Genomic DNA, 24,763 nt, shown 5'->3' with positions numbered 1-24,763 from the left:
GTGACCATAGCTTTCAAGGGTTTCACTCAAGCCAAGCCCTACGTATAACGGAGTTGCGGAAGGTATCCTTCGTAAGTGTTGAGATCTCAGGGGAAAGATGGGCAGAATGAGGCTGTATCAGCTACACGTATGTAGCCTACAGAGGTCCGGATGCCATTCCGATAGATACTCAATTCTATGGACGACTGTATCAACTATCTTGAGCTTCTTCTAATCTAATGGGTAAAGCCTTCAGGGGCTGGAGTTGGTGATCCGGCCAAGCCACTAGTATCACGTGGTCTCGTATAGATTCATATCAGTAAGGAAAATGATCTATGGAGTACGGAGCACAGCCGACAGAGTAAAAACTTAACTATTGCTCCACCAATTTGACAAAGCGCCCATTCTAAGTTTGCATAACTCAATTATGATTGCCTTTATTGATCCCGCTATCCAAGCCAACCAAAATTGACCAAAAGCTCTCGCTGTCCAGGCACAACCAATCGATCGTCGCCCGTAGCGCGTCGTTAAAGCTGGCCCGTTACTTCCATCCAAGCGCCCACAGCTTCGAACTATCGATCCAGTGCATGTTGGGAATACTGTAGATGAGTAATGGAGGAGGTGTTGTACGTTTCGCCGTCGCTTCCCTTACGGAAAATTAACCAGAGCACCTCAGCAAGCATCACCCGCCCGTAGGAACGCGTGAACGGCGCGGCCATCTCGTTGGACCGGCATTTTCCGCCCTTAGTTTAAGAGGGTGATAATCTCCAGTTCTAAGTCACGTTATGATTAGATTATATGCGGTCAAAACGGCGGAGTCGACTTACTCTCAGGATACCGGTGTGGCCAAAACACGTTATTACATCGCGTGACGATGACTCGCATGCGAAATGATGCGAAACGACTCTAGACATGCCAGAGTTATCATCTCGGTCGCAGCCTTTCTGGCTGAGCATGGGTTTGTTCGGTAGAAGGTTTGCTCCTCGATGAAGGCACTAGGGCTTTGGGGTCATTCTAGCCGTGTACTTCACCAGTGGATACGTGGATAAATTGTTTGATTGAATTGAGCTGTCAAACAATTTCCAGCGGGTCTTATGTGTTGGTGGCATTTGTTTGAGTAAAGGACAAAGGGACGCTGAGTGGTGTGTCGACACGGGATCTAGCAGCGAAGTGGAGAATAGGACCGATACGGTAGGTATGGAGAACATCCTCTACATCCTTCGAATCGCAAACATCTCCTTTGGCAAAGTGAAAAGTTGCGAAAATTCCAAACAACCTCAAGGTTCTTCGTCGAGGTGTAGTAATCGAGGTTACCCAAACAAACCACATCATAACAGTCGCCGTATACTTGTATCATATGGCGGACAAACCAGCTTCCACTGAGGACATAACATATCAGTTAGACTGCCAATCTACCAAGTCAACATGAAGGTGTTCGTTGATCCTAACGTGAATCCAGCAACCCAGTCATCAGGATACTCTTGAGCGCTGGCAGTCCGCTGGGCTGTGTGTTCTCGGCATGGCATTCTCCATCTGCGGATGTGTTAGTATCCAAACCAACCATGGAATGTCAGTGGCGATGCTTAAACAGCGGAATCTAGTCTTAATCCAGCCCAGCTTGTAGCTTACCTCTAACGAAAATATAAAAGGCCATGCTCTCATTCTTTTTCGCGGCTTTTCACGGGGCGTGTGCCATAGAGAGCACAAGTGAGTTTCGCATAATAACATAGTCATGTAACCAAAAGACGAAGGGGTTTGCTTGTCCTCGCTTGAGCAGTAGGTATTGAAATCTGCACCACCTTTTGCATGAGAATGCGGAGCTGGATATCTGAATCGTGTTGCCCTATCACCTATGTACACCACGCTGACATAGTGACCCGTTGAGTATATGTCGACATCATCACTCCTGCTGAACCCCGAAGTGCCGAAGGGGTACTTAATGCCCAGCGTCGGCTGCTGATTTCAATCAGATTGTATAATATAAAGAGAAACTCAGACAACATGATAATCAATAACCATATCATATTACTTATACACTGTGACAGGTTAATTTGGGTTCGAGGGGCTATATTTCACACATGGCCGTGTCCTGCACAAGGCAACGCATAGTACGACCGTCAATGCCAGCCGGGGTGTATTCAAATTAATAATGAGACCAACGAGACTTGACTTCATTCAGTTTCGGCATCCTTTAAGGTAGCACAATGCCTTCGATCCGATGCATGCCAGTCATGTGGGACTTGCAAAAACCCTGATTACGTACGATGCAGTAATATTGAATACAATTTGTGCTGGATGTCATTGGGGCTTTGCCCTGTCGGTTTCGTACCATTCCAGGGTTCCCACGCCCTTTCCGAGCCTTCGAAAGCGATTAGCTCAGCTTATGTCTCGTATAGGTGTGAGACCTTCGAATCGCATGGCAGGGGAGATTGGCTGCGGCGAATGCATTAAACTTTCAAAAGCAAGGAGTTCCCGGATGGGACAGCATCTGACTTTCATTGCCGACTCCGCTTCTCGTAAGCTTTAGTTGAACTGCAGGTAGGCCTGAAGCTACTCAGGACATCAACGTGAGCTGAAACAGTATCACTGAGTAGGCAAAATTTAGTGTAGAATAAGCCATCCTCTGCTTTGAGAACTATTTGGGAATCCTCTCCTTTCTCCGAATTGTATAAACCAACCTAGCTGTCAGTCTCGCTATTCGAAATGACTTCGCATGCTGGATGGCGGTCTTCAAGTGCGTTCGTTACTTTGGTTGTCTGTATCGCCATCTTCACGGACGTCTTTCTCTATGGGTTGATTGTTCCCGTGCTGCCCTTTGCCCTAAAGGTGCGAATAGGACTAGACGAGCACGACATTCAACTCTGGGCCTCGACCTTTTTGGCTGTTTATGGAGCCTCAGTTCTCTTAGGATCTTGTACGCTCTTATTCCCATCAGACGATTTATCTAACTCTAACATGGCCCCTCTTAGTGCTCTTCGGGTGGATTGGAGACCATACCAAGACGAAACGAGGCCCCTTTCTATTGGGTCTGATCGCAGAGGGGGGTGCTACCCTCCTGACGGCTACGACAACCTCTCTTCGTTTGTTCCTTTTTGCACGGGTCCTACAAGGAATCTCCACAGCCAGCGTCTTCACAATCGGCTACAGCCTACTCTTCGACACAGTCGGAAGTGAGCGTATCGGCAGCGCCCTTGGCTTCACAAACATGAGTCTAAGTCTCGGGCTCTTTGCAGGTCCAATCATCGGGGGATTCATCTACGAAGTATCCGGTTATCTGACCGTCTTTGCCCCCGCATTCGCACTCATAATCTTAGAGATTTTCCTCTGCAGACTCCTCCAGCCACCACCGCCCCGATGTAAACACCATACCTCGAACGAGCACTTGCCTCTAATACAGCATCTCACACCCGGAGAGCCGTCACTCCCTGCCCTCATCATCCTCCTCCGCTCTCCACGGTTCCTAATCGCCATGATAGGCTTGTGCATGCTGAATACCGTCATTACTGCCCTCGAAGCCGTCCTACCATTTTACCTCCAGAAACTCTTCGACTACACATCCGGCCAAATAGCCACCGTCTTTCTCTCCAACTCACTCCCCCTGATGATTCTCTCCCCACTCGCCGGTACCTGCGTCGATCGGATCGGCCCCTTTTGGCCAGCAGTGGTAGGATTCTCCCTGACAGCACCGAGCCTGATGCTCCTAGCCATGATCCAAGAGGATAAACCTTTATTCTCGGTATTACTACGTGTGTTTCTATTCTTATTCGGATCCGGGGTATCAATGGCTATGCCAGCCATGATGACAGAAATCAGCATGGCGACTGAGGCACTTGAGAAGGACCATCCAGGGGTCTTCAGTACCCGGGGAGTATATTCGCAGGCATATGGGTTGAGTAATGCTGCTTTTGCGGCGGGTGCTCTTGTTGGGCCGCTTTATGCGGGGTATATTCGCGAATGGGCTGGTTGGGGGGTTATGACTGTTTCTCTTGGGGTGGTTAGTGTTGGGATGGCTGTACTGGTTGTCTTTTTCATGGGGCGGGAAGAGAGTAGTCGGAGTGAGTGCGGTGGGGTAGATGCTTAAAGATATGGGTAGTGAGCCCACGAGTGGATAATCGTAATATTGGGATTAGGGTGACTTAGAAAGATACACTACAGGGTATTCTAACGTTTCAATCTTTTCTGGGAATCGTAGATCGTTCTCTCGACACACTCTGTCCATTATCTCCTTCATTACCAGGCTTTCCATTCAGGGCATGTCGGGACTCTCCAATCGACCCTGGTAGATGCAGCGTGCTATTTCTTCGGCCGCGAAGCAGAGACCGTATACGCCGTCGGGTAGAAGGCTGGTATTGTCGATACTGTTAACTCCAAAGCTGTCCATTCCTGGTCGGCGCTTGATGAACCCTTCGTCGCTTGATGAACCCTAGTCGGGATTATATTCAATCTCATCCACAGTTTATGACGTTGCATTCATCACCCTCTGGCCAGAGGCACGGGCGCTTCCTGGGGATTGACTGTGTCACGACGCTCGCAAGTTCGCGGGTTTTCCTGCTACCGCTGCATTTGTCATTGTCTGATGAGGAAGCGATAATGGTAATTCAGGAGCTGTATGCCATCTATGGGGAGGTAAGCAGAGGGTAATACATAGTTTTAGAGCAAGTCAACTGTGTTCATATTTGAGCATGCTCAGGCGAGGTTTTACACAGCGGTTAGCACAAGGAGGGAAGGGTGCTTTCTATCAACTGATGATCTGCTCCCTGCTGACGCGCTATATTATCACGGCATAGAGCGTATTCCACTGTCGAGTGACGCACATGGCTGAGTGACTCGGTTTGGCCGCCACACCAAAATGTTCTACACTTACACCCCTTTTAACCTATTCTTTATTCCATTATATCATTAGAAAATGCCTCTTTCTCGTGAAAATCGAATTCAGATGGCTATTTTAGCTATTCCAAGTGAAAAGATCAAATCAAATCGAAAAGCCACTAATATATTTCAGATATCTAAAGCTACCCTTTGTCGACGACTACAAGGGATAAAACCACGGGCAGAAACGTGCGTTAATGGTTATAAGTTAATACCTATTAAAGAAGAAGTCCTTATAAGAAGACTTCCAGATATAAATAAACGAGACTTTCTAATTTGACCGGAATTTCCATAGAGAATAGTATAGATTTTACTTTATGAATGAATACAGGATCCTACTGTATCTCTTAGAGTTAATTATATTTTGGCCTATTCCGTTACTAAATACTGACCTGATCTATGTATTATTATTGTTATTGTTAATCAAGTTTAACGTGCATGTTGAGTCGTTGGCTATAACTGACACATATGCCCTAGGCAGTGACCGAGGCCACTGCCTCTGCCCCTCTATCGTTTGTGTATTCATTCTGGCCCTTTTCTTCGCCCGAGCCTCTTATATTCGCCAGGGCCTTGGGGCTATGCCTTCCTCGGTATTCATTGCCTGCTGGGCGTCATCTAGGTGTGCCTAGATTGCCCTTTCTGCTACCCTCCTCTCTACTTTCTGCTTCCTCCACTAGCTCTAGACCCCTAAGATCTCTAGTGGCCCTTTCTTTTTCTATCTCCCCGAGCGCTTTTCCGGGGAAGTAGCCGATATTTGTAGTTAAGAAAGGCCATTAGGGCCTTCGTGGCTCTATGGTCCTCAAAGAGACGGCATTCTGGGACTATCTCTCCCTGTCTAGGTGATTGAACTCCTGCCTTGACAAGGGTCCTGTACAGGGCCTTTCTCTGGTGACGCCATTGTCTGCATTCCACTAGTAGATGTTCTGTTGTTCCCCGTGGTGTCTGGCAGCTCTGATATCTAAGTGAGCCTTGGGCCCCTATCTGACTAAGGTAGGTCGGTATTGCTGCTTGCCCAACCTCTAGCTGATAGTATCTATAAGAAAGCTGTTTCTGCGTGCAAAACAAGAAGATCCAAGAGTTATAAGACTGTGGCTCTAAACTTTATATATGGCTAGCCATTCAAGAATATGGTATATATAAAGATAATAACTGGAATTTCGATACGACTGACTTTACAATGGCTCTTTATTTCTAAAGTTGTTGTCACGGATATAGGTTAATCATCATCTAGCCCAAGAGAGTGCACATCATAAGCCCCAATGCAATTATGTCGCCTGCGTGCTGCACAAGCATGCCAGAACATGCCCATATAATCGTTCATTTTGTACAATTTCACTTCACTGAAGCTTCACAGTCCCAGAGACCAAGTAGGTACCATCCCACGCCTCCGCCAAAATCAACGAAAGACGATATTCCAATAATCTTCAACCTTCTCGCAGATCCCTGTTTGCCCTTTCCAACTGATACTCTTGCCGTCAAGAGCACAAGCCGTCCACCAAATCTCCCCCCACAACTGACGCTGCAGATCCAGACCAAACGACTCAATCACCTCCTCCGGGGCCGTCCACGCCAGGGTATAACTGCCGTCCTCCTTCACCACGGGTCCGTTCTCCGCGAGCACCGTTGCGGGATTAAACTTGGGAAAATTAATATGAACGAAGAACGGTTTCGGCGCCGGAACAGTGGACCCCTTTATCCGCCACTCGCCCTTCTTCGTTAAGGCATAGTCCTCTATCGGGCTATACTGAACCATGGTCGAGCCGGCGAATCCATTGTTCGTATGACGGCCCAGGGCGCGGATTGGCTCACTGACTTGGTAAAAGGGCTCGTTGAAGACCGTCGCGGCTGCGATGAAAGTCTCCTTGTCACCTTCACCTGCTGCGCCCTGCGAGAGGAGTGGATAGTAATACCCGGGGCCCCAGTAATTATAGTAGGCGACCAGAAGCAGGGTCCTGAGATGTGTGCGCTTCGAGATAAACACCTCGCCTGACTCGGTAGATTGCCGGATATTCGGCGCAGGTCTCTCCTGCGACGAGATGACATAGTACAGAGGCGACACAGTGGGACCCCAGAAATCCGGCCAGGTGATCAGACCCTTCGATTTGAAGGGCTCGCTACTGAACGCCAGCTCCGGCTTCTGGAGAGGGAACGCATCCGCGTCGAGGAAGAGGATCTCCTCGAAGGAGGAGAACAGCATAGCGAACGGCTTGTACTGGTATTTCTCGATCTTGGTTTTGCTGTCCGGGACCGTATCCAGGATCGCGGAGAGCAGAACGCATTTGGCGTTCAGCGATGGTAGTGCTACCTGGCAGATGTAGCCGTCGTACTCGTCCCAGTCGGCCAGGAATACTTCCATGGGCAGATTGGAGCCCGTTTGGCGCAGCATTCGTAGTGAGATGACTAGGACGGGTAGATACGAGCCGCCCGCGGTTGAGACTATCCCCCGCGTGCCTGGCTGGTAGGCCAGTGCTGGAGGGTCCTTGGCGATGGCGTGCACGAAGTTGCTATGTGCGTGTTTCATTTTCAGGACGTCTTCGTCCGGTAACAATATTAAGCTGGGAGGCTGTTCGGTGTTTTTGGGGTCGAATCCAACCGAGTCTGCCTTGGCGAGCCGTTCCGGGGGATTGCAGTTTGGTCCCCATTGTGTCAACAGGGGTTGGAACTGTCGCCAGAACTCACCGTGGGCGACTGTGCTGACATGGCTGTGTCCGGAGGGCGACCGATAGTGGTAAAAAAGCCATATGAATATGGTCACCAGGCCTAGGGCGAGTAGGGCTGTACGCCGCCGGCCGTATGGTCGAGAGCGAACCATGTTTGGGATGAAATAGGCTACGTTCTTTGGGAACTCATAGCTTCTCACTTGGAGGGAACCCGAAGTTGAATCGGGTTACACATTGAAAGAAGTCAGACATGCGATTCAAACAACTAGCAATAAATATGTGCGCCGGAGGAGGCCCCACCCAGCAAAGGAAGTCAGCGCTTGAGAAACTGGGCTCCTTCGGTTCCCATGGGTTACTAGTGTGATTGGAAAGGATGCAGGGTCTCTCTCATGTCATAAATAGTGAACTATTTTTAACAGGGATCAACTTAGTGTGGCTCGGGCCGGATCCCTGGGCTCTATTGACAGGTGGGGAGTACTTGTTAGCCATTTAAGCTGCTAATGCTATTAACAGAGGTCAGACGCTTCGTATTTTTTTAATCTCTCCTCTTCTTCTTCAGCTGCCCCAAAAACCCCTGGTCGCGAATAGTGCTCACACCTACTGACCGCTACTTCCATGTATCCGAATCTAACAATGGGCCATTATATCCTCTAATTGGGATCCGCCCCATTCATTACTACGTTGAGATAAGGCGCAGGAAGCTAACCGTCTTAGTTTGTTATCAGTACACAACCGGCTGTCCTAGTCCAACATAGCTACATATAACGAACTAATGTCCATTGCGTACCTCGCAAATCGGATGCCTCGACTCAAGGCACCCGTGACAGGGGATTAACAAGGATCTACATCACGAGTGGTCTTGTTACGCAAGATCAACATTCATTATCCGCTGGCGCAGCACCGCGAAGCGAGACTGACCGCTCAGAGGACACTATGGCACCAGCTTCTCGAGTAGGGTGCTAAAGATTATCGTCCGTGCTCTCAGAACAGGCACAACCTCTCTGCAAGCTCTCATAACAGCTCCTGTTAGTTATGATGCCTATGTTGGGGTCTGTTCTGAGCCTGTTCTGCGTGCCCGCTGGCCTGAGATAGTGTCGAGAGCGCATTATGTCTATCTATGGTTATGAGGACTGTGTGGCCGGGACATTCTACGGATTCACGGGTACTGAAAATAATGAGTTCCACCCTGGTTACACTTTCAATCTCAAATGGAGGGCAATCGATAATGGAAAGATCCCGCTCAACATCTCCTTGGGACAAGCCGGGGGCACCCTGATCGATCCAATCGTCAGTAAGTTGACCACGTCTTCTTCCACATCCATATCCATACCTTCGACGTCTTCATCTTCGAGGAGCATTGGTATAGGCGTCGGGGTCGGCGTTGGCGGGTTCCTTTTGATCCTTTCACTTGCTTTCTATTTTCTCCTTCGGCGAAGAAAGGCCAACCAGGTACCACCGACAGCGACAGCGCAGGTGAAAATGAAAATAACTACCGTTAATTCACACCCAGTCGAGTTGCCGACCAGGGAAGCTCTTCAGCAGAGGCACGGGATGGCTGAGCTACCAGGATAGGGAAGGAGAAAGAAGAAATTCTTTAGCGTGTGTACGATAGAGAATTATTGCCCCAACAAAGAAGGACTAGGATATGTCAGGTACATAATTTCCTACACCTTCCTGCTCTATATCCCCCCCGCTAATACTCCGCTCTCTCACTGTTGAACTAGCGTTGTTTTCTGGACCCGTGACAAGGTAATACCAATAGTATATATTGAAAAATCTGTACTTATGTGCGACTACTAATGGAAGGGTGTGCTGTGCCCAGAAAAGTGTTGAACCTTAGTATATACTAATTTTCATGGTCGACTTCTTGTCTGAGCGAGGACTCTAGGCTCCTGTTTTACAACAATAAACCTATGAGACGTAGAAACTTAGGAGACGTAGAACATCAAGAGGCGGAGAAAATTAAGGATGACAAAAATACTAAGGGCAACGCTGTTTTATCAACTGTATAATAATGCGAGCCTTCAATATTAGCTATCCTATACTATTCAGTTCGTTTGGTGTTCTACTGGCTCACGTAGGATAATAGTCACCAGGCCTTGGCTAGTTCCTCCCACTTCGCTGGATTGTTAGTTCCCCCCTGATTAAAAAGAAGCTGTGATCATTGAAGATGATCTGATCTATTATCTGGTGTATGCGTGCTCTTTCTACAGGAGGTCTCTTAAGGTTAATGCTAGTCACTGCTGCGCATGAAATTGTATGCCTAGGGCTTTCACGGATTTAAGATCGACATGAGTCTGAGGCATTTCAGGATCAGAGGTGGTGTGATCAATGCTAACTTTACTTGGCTTTACTTTCCATTATTCCTAGTCTAGCCACCGTAGGCGACTGTAAAAAGAAAAGAATAAAATAAGAAAGAGGGTGTGTGAGAAAGAGTTCAGTTAAGATATCCTTATGGCCTAGATAGGCTCAATGAGACTGAGAGCATCCACAACTTAGGTTCAGATGACGTTTCTATAGTTTACAACTCTAAATCTTCGCAACTGAGATCAAAATTTCATCGTCAGGGTTCTAGGCTGTCCATCGCAATATTTAAACCCGACGATCTAGCAATCAGTCTCCTTCCGTATCGCTCTCTGCTCAGTCAGGCAATGATTGCACATCTACAAACGTACATTAGCTACTCACTAGTGAGAATATAATTCTTTATCTTGGCTCACCCATCTCGCGGCTGTAGTGGCACACCTTACCCAGACTCAGCCATGGTTTTAAACACTCCAAGCACCAAGGAGATTCTTCTCCAAGAGACAGAAGAACGCCTCGGACCGGAAGCCCTAGATACAATCGACGAAGCAAGCATCATCTCAGAACCGCCGCCACCCGGCACAGGAGCTCTCACCGCCATACCAGTATGCATTACTCAAAAGCCCACGCCTAAGAACCTGAAGCGTGAACCGGCCGCCATAGTGGTTGGCCCGGAGTTCGAAGTCCCGCGCTGGAAGCCCGGTTCGGTAGTTAACTGGACGGCATGCATGGAAAAGGGGCTATAGATCTGCAGAAGATGCCGAGTACATGGCATCGCACATGCACAAGGTCGCCGAGGAGTGGAACAAGGGAGGTGTCCGCGTCACGTTTAAAGACGTCCCTCTCACCAAGGACGCTAACTTTGTCCAGGTCTATACTTATGCCTTTTCGCCTGCCTATAAGAGACATATGTGGAGTGTGTTCGCGCATGAGCTGGGACATGTGCTGGGGTTGGGACACGAGTTTGCCCTGGCTCCTGTTCCAATGTTCGAGGTGCAGTGCGACTCACCCCGAAGAATGAGCTCTCGGTAATGAACTATCGAAGGGAGCCCCCTATGATCCAGCAATCGGACATTGACGGTACGAAGATATTCTATAATCCTCCCGTAGGCACTATCCTTGGTAAGACTCCGATTGTCGATTACATACCGATGTAATGGGGAGGGCGCGGTGGAGATGGAAATCGAGATATGTGGCTTAACTAGTTGTTGTTTGTTCTCTTTTTCTTTTCTGTTTCTTTCTTCTCCTGCTGCGCTGCGTGTCCGTTTCCCTTTGCGCAGGTTACGGCTTCACGGAAAGGCTTCCTAAATTGCGTTGGACTTAGCTATTTTCAAAGAGCCTAGAGAAAGAGAGAGAAGCATTTGCCGGTTGTGTTGGACTATACTTATCATACCGAGCAAGTGGGAAAAGTTAAGGGAGAGTCGAAATAACGGTGTATCTTGATGAGATTTGTCAATTGATGCCTTTGGCTTTCGGGTAAGTTTGACTAGGCAGGCTTACAATTCTACAGCTTCGGAAATCGTAAAAAAGCCTTCCCCAACCCCCTTGGGGAAAGGGAGATTCCGGTTGCTTAATCTATATTCTATTCTCTTTCGATCTTGCTCTGCGGTGCTAAGTAGAGTGATTACACTCGAGTCTTATATTAGGATGGTCGAAAGTTTCTCCATTGAGCGAAAATGTCCTGTATAGCAATGGTCTAATTATGAGATAAATCACATAGTGCTGGTCCTTAATGCCATCCAATGCATTCCTCACGACACAGAATGCTATCTCTTGTCGTATATACCCTGTACCCTCGTATCTAAACGCTCGCCCACCTCAAAAGCACGGCTGCAACAACAACAGGCAAAACACTAACCAACTCCCCCAACCCTGCAAATTCCGGCGGTATCCTGGCATCCACAAACGCGCCCGCGCCAAGCAAGACTGCAAGCAAATTATACACAAAGCTCCACCCAAAATTGAACTTGATACGCCAAACCGCTTTCTCGCTGATGTTGATCATCGTCAGGATACTGAGTAGGCTGGGTCGCATAAGCACGACGTCTGCGGCAGATTTGGCTACGTCAGAGCCAGTTTCTTGGTTCATGTGTACGCCGATTGTGGAGGTGGCGAGGGCGATAGCGTCATTTGTGCCGTCGCCGATGAACATGGTTATTGAGTTCCTCTGATGAGAAGGCTGATGGAGTGCTTGGATGTAGGCTTGCTTGTTGGTTGGGGTGCAGCGGGAGCGGACGTTTTGAGCTGCGATGTTGAGCTGTCTTGCGACGGAGTGGACAGCGCCGTCATCGTCTCCTGAGAGAAGGTGGACGAATATACCACGTTCCTGGAGCTTGGTTACGGTTTCGAGAGCGTCGGGGCGGAGTGAGTCCTCTAAGCCAAAGACGGCGGCGAGGGTGTCGTTGATGGTGAAACAGAATGCTGTATAGCCTCTTTCAAGGACGGATTGGACCTGTGGATTGGACGAGAGGTTGAGCCATCGTGAGTTTCCTGCGCGGAGGATGAGACCTGGTGCAGAGCTTTCTACGCCTTTTCCGGTTAGTACCTTTGTGTTAGTGACGTTAGATGCTGATATTCCTTTGTCTTTGAGATGTGCTGCAACGGCGGCGGAAATTGGGTGCTTGTTATTCCCGATTAGGCTGAGAAGTAAGGACATGGAGTCTCTCGTAGTGTCTATATGCTCAACAGCAACGGTGAGTTTGCCTTGGGTAAGGGTTCCGGTCTTATCAAATATAACGTGGGAAGTCTTGCAGGCGACTTCGATGCCGTCCGCGGCCTTAAAAATGATGCCTCGCTCGGCAGCGACGCCGCTGGCAATAACGATGACCATAGGGACTGCCAGGCCAATAGCGCAAGGACAAGAAACAATCAGTACAGTGATAGCGTATGTTATGGCCTCCGTGGTTGCTCGAGATCCGGAATGGTTTCGCACCGCAATGCCTATGGCGACCCAGATCACGAAGGTGATAATAGTCAGAGCGACTACCACGGGTACAAAGTAGCTTGCCACTCGATCCGCAATACCCTGGATCTTTGCTTTTGATAGCTTGGCTTGATCAACCATCCCCGCAATAACAGAGATTGTATTATCAGCAGGGAGACGCGTCAGTTTGACAATCAACACCCCAGAACTATTCACAGATCCTGCGACAACGGCAGATTCAGGGGCCTTGTCTATCGGTATAGCCTCTCCAGTGATCATTGACTCATCGACCTCTGACGAGCCCATGATAACTGTGCCATCGGAGGGAATCTGAGAGTCTGGAAGGACCTTGAAGATGTCCCCATATTGAAGAAGTCTAACATCGATCTCTTTTTCATTGGCTCCAGAGCTGTCCGTGAGGATAGCAGTAGGCTTCTGCAGTGACCGAAGCGAAATAGATTCAACAGCTTTCTGACGAGCGAGGGCAGTGACATACTGACCAACCATGATCAGGGTGACGAGCAATGTGCTGGTTTCGAAGAATCCACCAGTGGAGAGTGGCTGACCCGCAATGAGATATCCAAATGAGACCACTGAGAAAATGTAGGCGGCGCTCGTGCTCATCACAATGAGCAAATCCATCTCGACTATTCTAGAAAATATCAAGGCTTTCAACGCCTTTGGGTAGAACGGGCCGGCAATGACAATCTGGACCATCGTCGCCAGTGCCAGCGATGCAGAGCCATATGTGATTTGCCTCTCTGGAAGTGGAGCCCAAGCCAGGACTAAGACGGGTACTGTTAGAATAATGGACAGAATAGTCATGTATCCTAGATGGCGCACATGCTTGGTTCCAGCCCGGAGCGTCGGATCAGGCAGAGGAGCAGCCAGGCTGAGAGGTCTGCCCCAGCCATGCTCCACCAGATCTCGCGCCCCGGTTATCTTCGCATCAAAAGCGATATTGACGGTTCCTTCGTCAACCAGGGTCATCTGGGTTACGCCACGAGGCCAGACCTGCTTCATAAACTCAGAGGCATTGGGGACGATAATGTCGACGTGAGATCCTCGATCTGTGACTCGTTTATACTTCAACTCGGTAGACCTTTCCAAATACTTGAAAACTTCATCGAGTGACTGAGAACCGACGTCAAGATCGAACTCTGCTCGGGAGAGCACCAAGCTGGTTTTGAGGTTCTGGACCGACTGCAGTGTGCCCAAGGTCCGCTTAAGCTTTGTTTCGCACCCTGTACAGGTCATCCCAGATATGCTCAAAACGACATGCTCCTTGCCCGCGGTTCCTTTTTCAAGGTCAAGGGTAGCGGTGTCTGTAATGGCCTCGATTGGGTCGCTAGGTCCTTTTTCAGTAATTGTGCATGAAGATGGCAAGGATTTACCGCAGCAGCTAGATGGGCAGGCGGGCTTATTGGGTTTCTCTCCGGGAAAGGCACTAGAAGGCGCTTTGGGCTTACTGCAGCAACCAGCTGAGCCGCTGCGGCCACCAGAATTTCCCTTTCCAGAAGAGGAACATTGCTCAACAGTCGGTTTGACTCCTGGTTTACTGCAACAACCCTTCGAGCAGGCCATGGTATTGCTAAACCCACCCTTCTTAACGCAGGAGTGCTGTCCGGCAATTTCGGATGCCTCAGGTCTACTGTAATGGCTACCAGAGTTAACAGCCTTCCCTTTACTCAAGGAATCACCCTGCTTAGCCACTAAAGGAGCCTTCGGAGAACCGCAACAGCCGCTTGAACATGCCTCTTCTCTACTCTTTAGGCTTGCGCTACAGCGTCTCTCGGACCCTGTACTGCCCCCTGCACAGCGAGAGTCGGTAGAGCGACGCTCTTTACCAAGAGAGGAGCGTCTTGACGGGACACAGCAAGATTCCTGCCCGAGTGCTATTAAAGCACGGCAAATACAACCCAGAGCTTCAAGCTTCGCTGCGTACTTCGCCCGCGCAGAGCGACGGTGTTGGTCGCATGGTTTGCCGTTGGGACTTTGGCAGCTGCGGCTCAGGAGGAGCTCTACGATTGGTTGTTAATACAGCCCATTGGGGCTAATTTCGCAGGTAGCTAACTTGGACTTACTCGGAGATATCTCGCTAGAGGGTGATAGAATCGGTCCTTTCTCGCATTCGCGGAGGGCGATGCTATCAAGGCAAGATTCATCACAGCAGGGAGATGGCTTGTCCTTGCAGCAGCTGGGGTTGTTGGGGTCATCTTCCTGCGGTTCCTCTGTGGAAGAGTGGCTTTCGGTGTGACCTTCGTCGGGGGTTTGGGGAACGCGGGCCTGGGGAACGCGGGCGTCCCCGGTCTTGATCTTCTTGAGTTGCCCACCGCAGCAAGCAGAAGAGCAGACGTTATTAGGATCAGGTTCACAAGGCATGATGGTAGATTTATTGTCTGATGCCGAAGAGCAAGGGAGAGTGGAAGATGGGAAGGTGAAGAGAAGTGGGCTGCAAGTCAACTTTTATGGGAGGATTCTACCCCTCTTCTCCGGTCGTCACGTACGGTAATCCACAACCATATCTCGAAGCATCTTCTCAATATGCTCAGCTGCACCGCTGAGATTCTAAGTGAGCGCGATCGCGCGGTGAACCTCAAGGAGTTTAGTAGAAGGTGAATTTATATTAAGATCAGGGCTAAGCGTTAAAGTGCAGGTGAGAGAATAAGGTCCCTTTCCGCTGACTTATTCATATATTTGTCATGTCTCCAATTTTCTCAAAGTATACCAATCAAGATAGGTAGGTCTACTAATGTTAAAAGCTGGAAGTTTGGAAACAAAGCTGAGGCGCCTCAATTGTTACACTCAGGCATTATAGACTGGTACAGATACCTGTATGGTATACACATCCTGCAACACCTATATTGAATTCTTTGAACTACATTTACACTGGCCCTCATTTTGAAAGTGCCTGCTCAATAAGATCTATATAATAGAGCTCAATATAATAATATCTAAATGATAAGACCCCTTAATTATATACCTATCTGGCATTCCAATAAAACTTACACTAGGCCCTTAGCAGCTGGTGTAACATGTCGGAATAGGATCTTTTCCAACCACGTTGTTAGCTTCGGTGATACGAAACAAACAACCCTATAGAGTCTAAATAAGCCTGATAGATGAATGAAAAGGTCTAGCTTAAGTAGGTCCGTTTAATATAGAAGTATGACCAGAGTAGGTATATAACCAAGTTGTACTTGATTGTACTTGATTGTACTACTACTATACCTAGGTTATCCGGTCCGTAAAGTACGTCTTTCATGAATATAATGGCAGATTAAGGTCAGTCATCTCTATTAGGCTTCCCTTATCGCGGTGTGGTTCACCGAAAAGATCTACCAGAAAGCATCTGATAGTATAGGAGAGCAATATTGTCGCTTAGAAGTGTATATATATATCTCGTGCCTCGAAACGTATTGAATACGCCCATGAAATTACCTAGTATCTCAGGCACATGTCGGGTGCCTGAGATACTTGACCACCTGCGGAAGTACGTGGATGTTTGAATACTGTGGTAATCAGGCCATATATCAAAGGCCTCATGGTTCCTACCTAGATAGGCCTTCACATAGTTCGATAGGGATCATAAAACTCTGATCATTTTGATATCATTTCATAAGAATATCTTGCCGGATATTCTACAGGTTATGAGCCCGGGTCTCAGCGTCCCGGCCAGCCTACTTCGTGATCTTACCTCTATTCTGAAGCTATTCAGATTCATCCATTGTGGTACTTATCGTCCTTTTCCTGGTGTTTTAAGCAATCTTGGGCAGCTCGTGGTCGTCGTCCCTAAGGTAAGGGCGATATTTACTTCGTCTTGGGCGAAGCGCTCCTGGCCTACTGATCTGCTCAGTTTAAGCAGGCCCACGGTTGACATACTCAAGCGATTGCCTCGCCCTCCTCGCTCGGAGCGAGAGAAGGGGCTTTTTAGAACGAGCACCGGTCCGTTCGTGGCGCATCGTCAAATCGAGTGACGCTTGCGTCGTCAGGATCTAAAGAAGACCTCACGTTTTATCCGCGTGGAGGTGCGCTTAGACTGGATGCGCCTGCGTGGATTTAATTATTATCGTTTGTTTTATCTCTGTCTTCTTGATTATTCCACTGACCGTCACCCTCACGATGCCTCAAGTTGACATCACCAAGCTGCCCATGCTGACTGGGGCTGACGCGTATGAGACTGGTCGGAGGCAGTGACCTCTTATCTTCGGTCCCAAGGCATGTGGAGGATCGTAATCGGCAGTTACGCTAAACCAGAGCTGCCTCGAGAGACCAGATTCTCAGCCAGTGAAGGTATTGCTCTGGAAAAGGCAGAAAAGAAGCTTCAAACATGGGAGGAATTGAATGAAAAGGCACTCGGTGTCATCAGCTCGACGGTATCCCAATCGATTCGTCATCAGATTATATCTATCACCTCGTCCAAAGTGTTGTGGGATACGCTCAAGGAGAAATTTGATAGCACACTGCGGACGTTCAATTATTTGAGGGTCTGCAATCTGCCATCCATCCCCGCTATTCTAATTACAAGTGGATTCAGGATTATTCGTCTAAGCTCTTGAGCGCTTTTGATAAGTTGTTGTCAATTTTGAAAGAGAGGGAGACCTCCCTGAATCTCTGAAGATCCAATTCCTTCTTTGCAATCTTGGTGAGACGTGCCTTTTCGACTTCTTATTTGAACAGCGGGTTCAATAAGGCTGACGCAACTTACGATAAGGTGGTCCAAGTTCCCCTGCAGGAAGAGATGCGGATGAAGTTCAAGAAATCTTGACTAATTTCGGTATCCGACCTCGACTATTTGCGAATGGTACCTTAACATCAATCAACTGTTGATGTATATCCACGATATACATACGCTGTAGTTGACATCATCACTAACATACTATTATACCGCTCATTAACATATCTTCGTCGCCCTGTTTAGAATCTCCGGTTCCTGTTAGGTGGCACACGATAGAGTTGGTTATAGCCTATCAAATCAATGTTGCTGTGAGTGTTCAGAACAATCCCTTCCGGTACTAGTGGACCATGTCGATTGCGATATGCAGTTACTGTCCCCGCAATAATAACTGTTTGCTATGTTGAATGGAGATCATGGTTATCATAGTCTTATCTGTCTGGAGACATGGTGGGCTGGTGTAGGAGAAACCGGGTCGGCATCCCACAGCATTTGCAGGGAATTGTCGAGTATAACCCCAAAGGAGTGAATACGTATCCGAATGAGCTCGGTGATTTCATTATACTAGTTTCCTATAGAACAACTCCGCAGTCGATCAGTCCGCTAAATGCACCGGCAATGCTTAAACAATAACATCTCCATCAGTTCCATCAGTTCGCAATGCAATCTCGAGCTTCGACGCAATGATGATGTTGAAGACGATCGGTATCCACTTCCCCCGCTACCACAATCAGGAAGAGGGAGAAAACATATTCTTTTCAGCGGAATGATCTTGAGAGCAATGGCCAAAGCAAGTCCCCCCGATCGTCGGGAAAGCTATGCTCTCATTGGTGGTCCCTGCCGGGGCCCATCGATTGGTGAGCTTAAACCAAGGAAGTAGGGCGTTTTACGTCAAAGTTCTGATCGGATCGATCGAGAAATACACATTGTGATGCTCCCTTGACCAAAATATTGGAATTGACGGAGACAACTTCAAACGGGCGATGTCATGGAGAGTTCATGGCGATCACTCAAATAAGGCCATATCCTCTACACCATCGTTTCTGCGTATATTCAGATGAGTTTCGGTTTGGTTACATCCTCGGCTATGATGGCTTTCGCCACATTAGTTTCAGATTCCGCCACGTTGGATCCTTTTCTTACAAACGAAACCCTAACAACCTTAGTCGAGAACACGACCCATCGTCAAAATTACCTGTCATATTTTCTGAATAGCTGGGAATATCATATTTGTATAATACCTAACATAAATACTCCGAGGCTTTGGTGACACCGGGTAAATGTAAGTAGTACCTAGTACCAGATAGCCATCAACCTTCCTAAATGTGGCACGGTTGATACAAAAGACAGAAATGAGGAAGTGATTGAATTGCTGAGTAACACGGGGCTGAACCGTCCAACCAATAGACTTGCTTTCGGATTTATTTTTTCTTCCAGGGTGGGGACGCTTGGCAGGCCCCGGGCTGAAAGAGGATAATAAAAGGAAACGGGAAAAAACAGAAAAATTAAAAATAAAAATCGATCGCCGACAGGGCTGATTGGCAGAGTCCATCGGCGAAAAAAATACAGTATCGATTTGTTGTCCTTGTCTCTTCCACCCAATTCCTACGTATCGCGAACACCATACTCCATATTCCTCCCATAATGAGAGCAACATCAACCTGGACAAGGACAACAACAAGTAGAATTACGCGAGTGGAATGAAGTCAAGAATGGATCGACGGGGGAATCCCCAGGCAACAACCCCCGATCATTCAGCTGGAAATGTCAAGTACGGGAAAGTGATGGTGAAACACGCCCCATGACGGTGCCTGGAATGGCCTAAGGCGAGTGTGTTTTTAGATTGAATTTTGAATTTTGAATTTTGAATTTTTTTACATATTCCGCCCTGAGTGGTATCCTTGGTACGCTATGCATTGTTGGTCTTTCAGGTGAACGAGCTTCCACCTCCAACCTTTCTCCTCCTTCTCTTCTTTCTTTCTCTCTCGCTCGTTCCCATTCTACCCCCTGACACAAACAAACTGATAGTCCTTCGTTTGTCTGCTATCACCCGACGTTCAGTCTCTACTCGTTCCTTTCGGCTAGAAAAACGCTCCTTTTAGTCTTACAATTGAACATTAATCTGTTGATCTTTTTCTGCTTCAAGCGTTTGAGTGATTGGTTTGACCCACCACTCCCCACAAGAACCAGTGGGCGTCACATCTAGAATCGTTGATGCTTGCCATTCGATAACCTAAATCGTCCGTCCCCTGGAGTCGCTCCCTCGAGTTGCTAATTTTACCCCTCCTGGCACTGCCGGGCAGCTTCCGCTCCTTCAAATATAAACCGCAAGTCGATCCCACTGCTCCGTTCACTCGGTAGCTCCTCTCCATGTCGACCCGGCCTGGACTCGCTGAAAAGCGACTGTCGAACCATCGCTTTCAACAGATCCCTGATTATGCTGGCGACGGCATGGCCAACCCAAACGATGTCACCATCGAGATTCCTTTGAATCCTGTCCCCAGCCGGGGACAAACGGGCGCTCGCAAGACGAGTATCAACACCGCGAGCCCCGATCCCAATCTGTACGAGCCCCCGGGAGAGGAAGGGGGCAATGCCGAGGAAAAGGCAGGCCTGGTCACCGGGCCTGGCCGTCGCAAACGAGTTGACTCGGGGCGCGGGCGGTCACTCGAGGAGCCAGAGGATGGCACTCTGACGCGCATGGGCCGCATCTACCAAGCCATCTTCAACTTCTCCATCATCACGAGATACTTGATTTACGTGACGCCGCTCGCGCTCTTGATCGCGATCCCCATCATTGTCGGAGCCACCGTCCGTCAGGACACGCGCATTGGAGGCGTCCCCCTCCACTGGTTTTTCACCTGGATTGAGGTCGTCTGGTTGAGCTTGTGGGCATCCAAGCTCGCGGCGCATTTCCTTCCCTATGTCTTCCAATTCCTGGTCGGCATCGTCAGCTCCGGCACGCGCAAATATTCCTTGATTCTGCACAGCCTGCAATTCCCCATCGCAACCGTGATCTGGGCAGTGATATCCTTGGTCACATTCTTGCCGGTATGTTCCTGATCCCAGTGGATTATAAAGCCAATTTGCTAACCGCTTGCAAATCTAGATCATGACACTAAACCCGGTGAAGAAGGCGGAGAATGACACCGCGGCCAAATCGTGGGAGAAGAGCTTGAAGAACATCCTGTTTGCGCTGCTTGTCTGCAGTCTCATTTTCCTCGGAGAGAAGGCCCTCGTGCAGCTGATCTCCATCAGTTACCATCGGAAGCAATTCGATAAGAAGATCAAGGAGTCGAAGCGCAATGTCACGCTTCTCGGAGAACTGTACGAGGCTTCTCGGAGTATGTTTCCAATGTACTGCAAGGAATTTCGCGAGGAGGATTCGGCCATCACCGACTTCATTACAGCAAAGAAGAAGGGAATGCCACGCTCAGGATCTGCGCCCCTGCGACTGATTCGGGAAGTCGGGCAAAATGTTGGTCGGATCGGTGACAAAGTCACGGCGGCATTTGGTGATGTAGCTCAAGAGCTTACCGGCAAAGAGGTGTTTAATTCCACTTCCGCCCGCTCCATCGTCACCATCGCGTTGGAGCGCAAGCGCTCATCCGAAGCCCTTGCGCGCCGGATCTGGATGTCCTTCGTTATTGAGGGTCGAGAGGCTCTGTATTTCGATGATATTGCCGAGGTCCTTGGGGCTGGAAAGGAAAGGGAGGCCGAGGAGTGCTTCCAGATTCTAGATCGCGATGGCAACGGTGACATTAGTTTGGACGAGATGATCCTGGCTGTTGGGGAAATTGGTCGAGGAAGGAAGTCCCTGAACCACAGTATGCATGATGTCGACCAGGCGATCCACGTGTTGGATAACCTTTTGATGACTATCGCGTTCGGCATTAGCGTTCTGGTCTTCGTCTCGTTCGTGACCAGCGGCTTTGGCACTGTAATTGCTGCCGGTGCTACTTCTTTACTCTCCCTGAGTTTCGTCTTTGCCACCACGGCCCAAGAAGTCCTGGGCTCCTGCATCTTCCTGTTTGTTAAGCATCCATTCGATGTCGGCGATCGGGTGGAGATCGACAGCAAACCATACACCGTGGAACGTATTTCATTGCTCTTCACCGTCTTCTGCAGTGTGGCCGACCATCGAACCACTCAGGTTCCGAACGTTGTGTTGAACACGCTCTGGATCGACAATTTCACACGCTCTAATGCCATGCATGAGACATTGACCATTCCAATCAAATTTGACACGAGCTTCCAGGACATCTCCATGCTCCGGCATGAGATGGAGGCCTTTGTCCGTGACAAGGAAAATAGCCGTGACTTCCAGCCGGAAGTGAACGTTGATGTCGCCGGTGTTGGCGATATGGATAAGCTGGAGCTCGCTGTCAGCATCTGCCATAAATCCAACTGGGCCATCGAGTCCGTCCGTGCGTCCCGTCGCTCAAAGTTTATGTGTGCATTGGTTGCGGCTGTCCGCAGGATCCCTATTCGCGCCCCTGGTGCGGCCGACGAGGAGCCTGCTGAGGATGACAACACCGATGAGAAACCGGATGGCGGTGATAAGGACGGCTCAGGTTCCAGCACAGACAAGGCGGCCGTGGCCGGACTCACAGCCACCGACAACCTCCATGATCCGACCATGCCCTACGGAGAGTCCAGATCCACCGGGCTTGACCTTGGCCGGGATTCCGGGTCCTTACAGCGTCGCGGAGGCGGCGCCTCCGCCAGCTCCCAGAGTCAGGGCACTTTCGTCGATCACGGCTCCAACCGTTCCACCGGGGAAGGTGAGGCCAATGATGGTGAGGGCTTCCAAACCCCAGGCACCTCCCCACGCAAGAATCAGTTGAGCGTCCCTTATAGCGTTCTCAGCCGGGAGCCATCGACCGGCCGCCGCAAGGCCAGCACCCAGACCACCTACCCCACAGCCACGGGCGGTGTTCCCATTCTCGCCGCCCCGGTGCCACCCCGACATGCCTCCACTGCTCCTACTTCTACCCCTACCCCTGCCCCTGCTCCCGCCGGGCCCCTCCCGCCGGTACCCCCGGCTCCAGAGTACCAGAACTACCCCGGCCATTACTATGAGGACACCCCCTATGACTCCAGCCAGCGGTACGAGCTCCCTTCGATGGAGCCCACAGAGCAGGAAGGCTACGGTGAATACCCTTCGCCGCACCTGCAGCAGTCTCCGACCGGCAACCAGTATTCTTCCAATGAGCGGATGCCTGGCGCATTCGTCTCACGGCACTCCCAATACGGGACGAACAACAATCGCTAAATAAATACAAAAAAAAAAAAAAAAAAATATAAAATATAAAGAAGAGGGAAAGGAATAAGAAAGCACAGGAAAAAGGGTATGATAATTATTGATATGAACATGGGCGTTATGTAATACCAGTATGTACGGAAAATGCGTGTACGATGTTTCTTTCCATCAGCGAGATGGTTCAATCTACTTCAAGTTTACATTCAACCTTCATCCATCGTAGCGATAATCGGAGATATTCCATAGTACAAATCAGTATAAACCTATAATACACGCAACATGGTAGAAAAATCTATCACATCACAGAATTACATCCACCCCAAACCCCACCGCCGTCATCAAGAACCAAAAGGAAAAAGAAAAAGGTATCACTTCAACTCCTTCCACGGATAAGAAACATCATCCCCCTTCCTCACCCAAATCTTCGACTTCCGCTTATTAACCACATGCTCCACAAACACCTCGCGCGTATACTGCGCTTTAAACTTGCGAATCCACCGCGGATCCCACAGCTCACTCGCAATCCCCAAATCCTTACAACACCGCACTAACGCATTAGACCGACACCCCTCCGTCGCAGTCGGAATCCCATCCGCAGAGAAATAGTCCTGCTCGCCTCGCGCGACAGACACAAGCCTACACACGAACCCCACACATCAGTAACAATCCACAAACCCCATAACCTCCCCCTTTTTTTTTCCCCCGCAGGGGAAAGAAAGATAATACATACCGCCCATTACAAACCAAAGCGTACTCCCTCGTAACCGTCTTCGGCGTAACAATACTCTCGCTGCGCGGCACAAGCCCCCACCCGCCCGGTCCAAAGGCCTTATTCAATATCCTCCGGTACTTAATCTCGGGCAGGTAGAGGATTCCATCGGGCTTGATCTCCACTTCTTCGGGGTCTGTTTCTTTGAGCAGGATATCGGCTGCTTCTTTGGGGAATGGGGACGCCGACAGGCCGTGGAAGGAGGTTGTCCAGTCGATCTTTTCGGGGGTTTTTTGGTCGGCGTCCAACGAGAGGGGTTTGTCGGAGAGGCCTGTTTTGCTGATATTTGGGGTGGTTTGGTGGGAGGGGGTTGGGGCGAGGATTCGGGAGTGGCGGTCTTGTTGGTTTGCGTTCTGGGGTTGGGTTTGGGGCGGTGGTTGTTGTGCTGGGGAAGTTGGTTTCGGGGGCGCGGGTGGTGGTGGTGCGGTTTGGGATTGCTTTGTTGCGGTCGTGGTGGTGAGGGCTCTGTGTGATTGGGGGAAGCGGGTTCGAGTCGAGAAGGGCTTTGCTGCTCGTAACGAGCGGGCGAGCTGGGGGAAGGACATCGTGGTGCTGGCTTGAAGCTGTTGGAACTTTGTTGGAGACGGGATGCGGAGGTTACGTTGCGGCTGTGGTCACGTGATGCATGGTCTTTGGAGGTTGTTTTCACACGATGAGGAGAGAGATGGGGGATTGCATTATTTTATATAGTACATGAGTTGGCAGTCCAGGGGCCTAGGCGTAAGAGATATACACTTGGGGCAGGCCTCAAGCGTCCTTGGTTTGCGTGCGCTGGTCGTTGCCATTACGCTTCCAGCATTCGCGAAACAGCTCCATCTGCAAGCAGAGTCGGAACATTAGCGATGGGTTATAGAATGAACGATTGAGCATATGATTAAGAAGTATAGCTCAGATTGATAAGCATAAGGGGTAGGATATAATGATGTCCATGTGGTAGTTTGGAGGCTGGGTTGTTGGGTACGACTCCATAGGGTCAACAACTCACCTCTTTCTTGCACGCCCGCCAGTCCTTTTTGGCAAAGTAACAGTCGTTCATTTTATCCTGCTCCACTACTAGGGTCAGTCGATCGATCTCCAGTTATTCTCCGTATCCATTGCAGCCCACCTGAGCAGCCCGTGCTGAAGATCCGCTTGTCCCTAAAGACGGACCCCGCGTCAGTTCACCGAGTCATCAATTTCTCCGCAATTCCTCAGACTTACCACTCATCCGGCTCGTCGTCGTCCACATCTACGACTACCCGCGGGTTTTGTTCCTTGGGCGACATTGTGATTGCAAAACACCGTAGACAAATAAAGGGTCGGAAGTGGTTGTCGAGACGAG

At 49.4% G+C, this 24,763-nt stretch overlaps 9 protein-coding genes across 9 annotated transcripts; 4 read left to right on the top strand and 5 right to left on the bottom strand.

Annotated features, from left to right (window-relative positions):
• Nucleotides 1-347: 347 nt before the first annotated feature.
• Nucleotides 348-1,543, bottom strand: BDW43DRAFT_321482 (uncharacterized protein; the record flags this gene model as incomplete). Its single annotated transcript, XM_032049337.1, has 6 exons — nucleotides 348-650; nucleotides 688-722; nucleotides 859-980; nucleotides 1,106-1,197; nucleotides 1,256-1,358; nucleotides 1,443-1,543. The coding sequence occupies 6 exons, from the start codon at nucleotides 1,541-1,543 to the stop codon at nucleotides 552-554; spliced, it is 552 nt and encodes a 183-aa protein (XP_031897177.1). The 3' UTR covers nucleotides 348-551.
• A 1,139-nt stretch (nucleotides 1,544-2,682) lies between these two features.
• Nucleotides 2,683-4,060, top strand: BDW43DRAFT_314030 (MFS transporter; the record flags this gene model as incomplete). Its single annotated transcript, XM_032047715.1, has 2 exons — nucleotides 2,683-2,893; nucleotides 2,949-4,060. 2 exons carry the CDS (start codon nucleotides 2,683-2,685, stop codon nucleotides 4,058-4,060), a joined length of 1,323 nt encoding a protein of 440 aa, XP_031897176.1.
• A 2,168-nt stretch (nucleotides 4,061-6,228) lies between these two features.
• BDW43DRAFT_321480 (alpha-mannosyltransferase) lies at nucleotides 6,229-7,829 on the bottom strand. The gene has a single exon (XM_032049336.1). The coding sequence runs from the start codon at nucleotides 7,658-7,660 to the stop codon at nucleotides 6,245-6,247; it is 1,416 nt and encodes a 471-aa protein (XP_031897175.1). The 5' UTR covers nucleotides 7,661-7,829; the 3' UTR covers nucleotides 6,229-6,244.
• Nucleotides 7,830-8,074: 245 nt separating this feature from the next.
• Nucleotides 8,075-9,095, top strand: BDW43DRAFT_285766 (uncharacterized protein). The gene has a single exon (XM_032042970.1). It carries the CDS (start codon nucleotides 8,616-8,618, stop codon nucleotides 9,078-9,080), a length of 465 nt encoding a protein of 154 aa, XP_031897174.1. The 5' UTR covers nucleotides 8,075-8,615; the 3' UTR covers nucleotides 9,081-9,095.
• A 1,175-nt stretch (nucleotides 9,096-10,270) lies between these two features.
• On the top strand, nucleotides 10,271-10,969 carry BDW43DRAFT_302447 (uncharacterized protein; the record flags this gene model as incomplete). The annotated part of the gene is made up of 3 exons (XM_032045237.1): nucleotides 10,271-10,514; nucleotides 10,567-10,790; nucleotides 10,829-10,969. The coding sequence occupies 3 exons, from the start codon at nucleotides 10,271-10,273 to the stop codon at nucleotides 10,967-10,969; spliced, it is 609 nt and encodes a 202-aa protein (XP_031897173.1).
• A 503-nt stretch (nucleotides 10,970-11,472) lies between these two features.
• On the bottom strand, nucleotides 11,473-15,143 carry BDW43DRAFT_285764 (cation-transporting P-type ATPase PCA1). The gene is made up of 2 exons (XM_032042969.1): nucleotides 14,820-15,143; nucleotides 11,473-14,756 (listed from the first exon to the last, which is right to left on the bottom strand). The coding sequence occupies exons 1-2, from the start codon at nucleotides 15,115-15,117 to the stop codon at nucleotides 11,614-11,616; spliced, it is 3,441 nt and encodes a 1,146-aa protein (XP_031897172.1). The 5' UTR covers nucleotides 15,118-15,143; the 3' UTR covers nucleotides 11,473-11,613.
• A 4,637-nt stretch (nucleotides 15,144-19,780) lies between these two features.
• Nucleotides 19,781-22,685, top strand: BDW43DRAFT_302445 (serine/threonine protein kinase; the record flags this gene model as incomplete). The annotated part of the gene is made up of 2 exons (XM_032045236.1): nucleotides 19,781-20,461; nucleotides 20,520-22,685. 2 exons carry the CDS (start codon nucleotides 19,781-19,783, stop codon nucleotides 22,683-22,685), a joined length of 2,847 nt encoding a protein of 948 aa, XP_031897171.1.
• Nucleotides 22,686-22,886: 201 nt separating this feature from the next.
• Nucleotides 22,887-24,576, bottom strand: BDW43DRAFT_166015 (putative mitochondrial genome maintenance protein Mgm101). Its single transcript, XM_032038664.1, has 3 exons — nucleotides 24,428-24,576; nucleotides 23,404-24,258; nucleotides 22,887-23,309 (listed from the first exon to the last, which is right to left on the bottom strand). The coding sequence occupies exons 2-3, from the start codon at nucleotides 23,985-23,987 to the stop codon at nucleotides 23,042-23,044; spliced, it is 852 nt and encodes a 283-aa protein (XP_031897170.1). The 5' UTR covers nucleotides 23,988-24,258; nucleotides 24,428-24,576; the 3' UTR covers nucleotides 22,887-23,041.
• Nucleotides 24,190-24,707, bottom strand: BDW43DRAFT_314023 (uncharacterized protein; the record flags this gene model as incomplete). The annotated part of the gene is made up of 4 exons (XM_032047714.1): nucleotides 24,190-24,258; nucleotides 24,428-24,492; nucleotides 24,548-24,579; nucleotides 24,643-24,707. 4 exons carry the CDS (start codon nucleotides 24,705-24,707, stop codon nucleotides 24,190-24,192), a joined length of 231 nt encoding a protein of 76 aa, XP_031897169.1.
• Nucleotides 24,708-24,763: the final 56 nt, after the last annotated feature.

This window comes from Aspergillus alliaceus, assembly GCF_009176365.1.
Source record: "Aspergillus alliaceus strain CBS 536.65 unplaced genomic scaffold BDW43scaffold_43, whole genome shotgun sequence".
Classification (NCBI taxonomy): Eukaryota; Fungi; Ascomycota; class Eurotiomycetes; order Eurotiales; family Aspergillaceae; genus Aspergillus; species Aspergillus alliaceus.
Note: the sequence above shows the minus strand (reverse complement) of the source record. Positions and strands in the feature narration are given on the sequence as shown.

Bases quoted from the DNA above. Each gene is read 5' to 3' on its own strand.
- BDW43DRAFT_321480 (XM_032049336.1), bottom strand. From the start codon at position 7,660: ATGGTTCGCTCTCGACCATACGGCCGGCGGCGTACAGCCCTACTCGCC.
- BDW43DRAFT_285766 (XM_032042970.1), top strand. From the start codon at position 8,616: ATGTCTATCTATGGTTATGAGGACTGTGTGGCCGGGACATTCTACGGA.
- BDW43DRAFT_285764 (XM_032042969.1), bottom strand. From the start codon at position 15,117: ATGCCTTGTGAACCTGATCCTAATAACGTCTGCTCTTCTGCTTGCTGC. The intron at 14,757-14,819 runs GTAAGTCCAAGT...AACCAATCGTAG, and splicing joins CTCTAGCGAGATATCTCCGA to AGCTCCTCCTGAGCCGCAGC.
- BDW43DRAFT_166015 (XM_032038664.1), bottom strand. From the start codon at position 23,987: ATGTCCTTCCCCCAGCTCGCCCGCTCGTTACGAGCAGCAAAGCCCTTC. The intron at 23,310-23,403 runs GTATGTATTATC...GTTCGTGTGTAG, and splicing joins GCTTTGGTTTGTAATGGGCG to GCTTGTGTCTGTCGCGCGAG.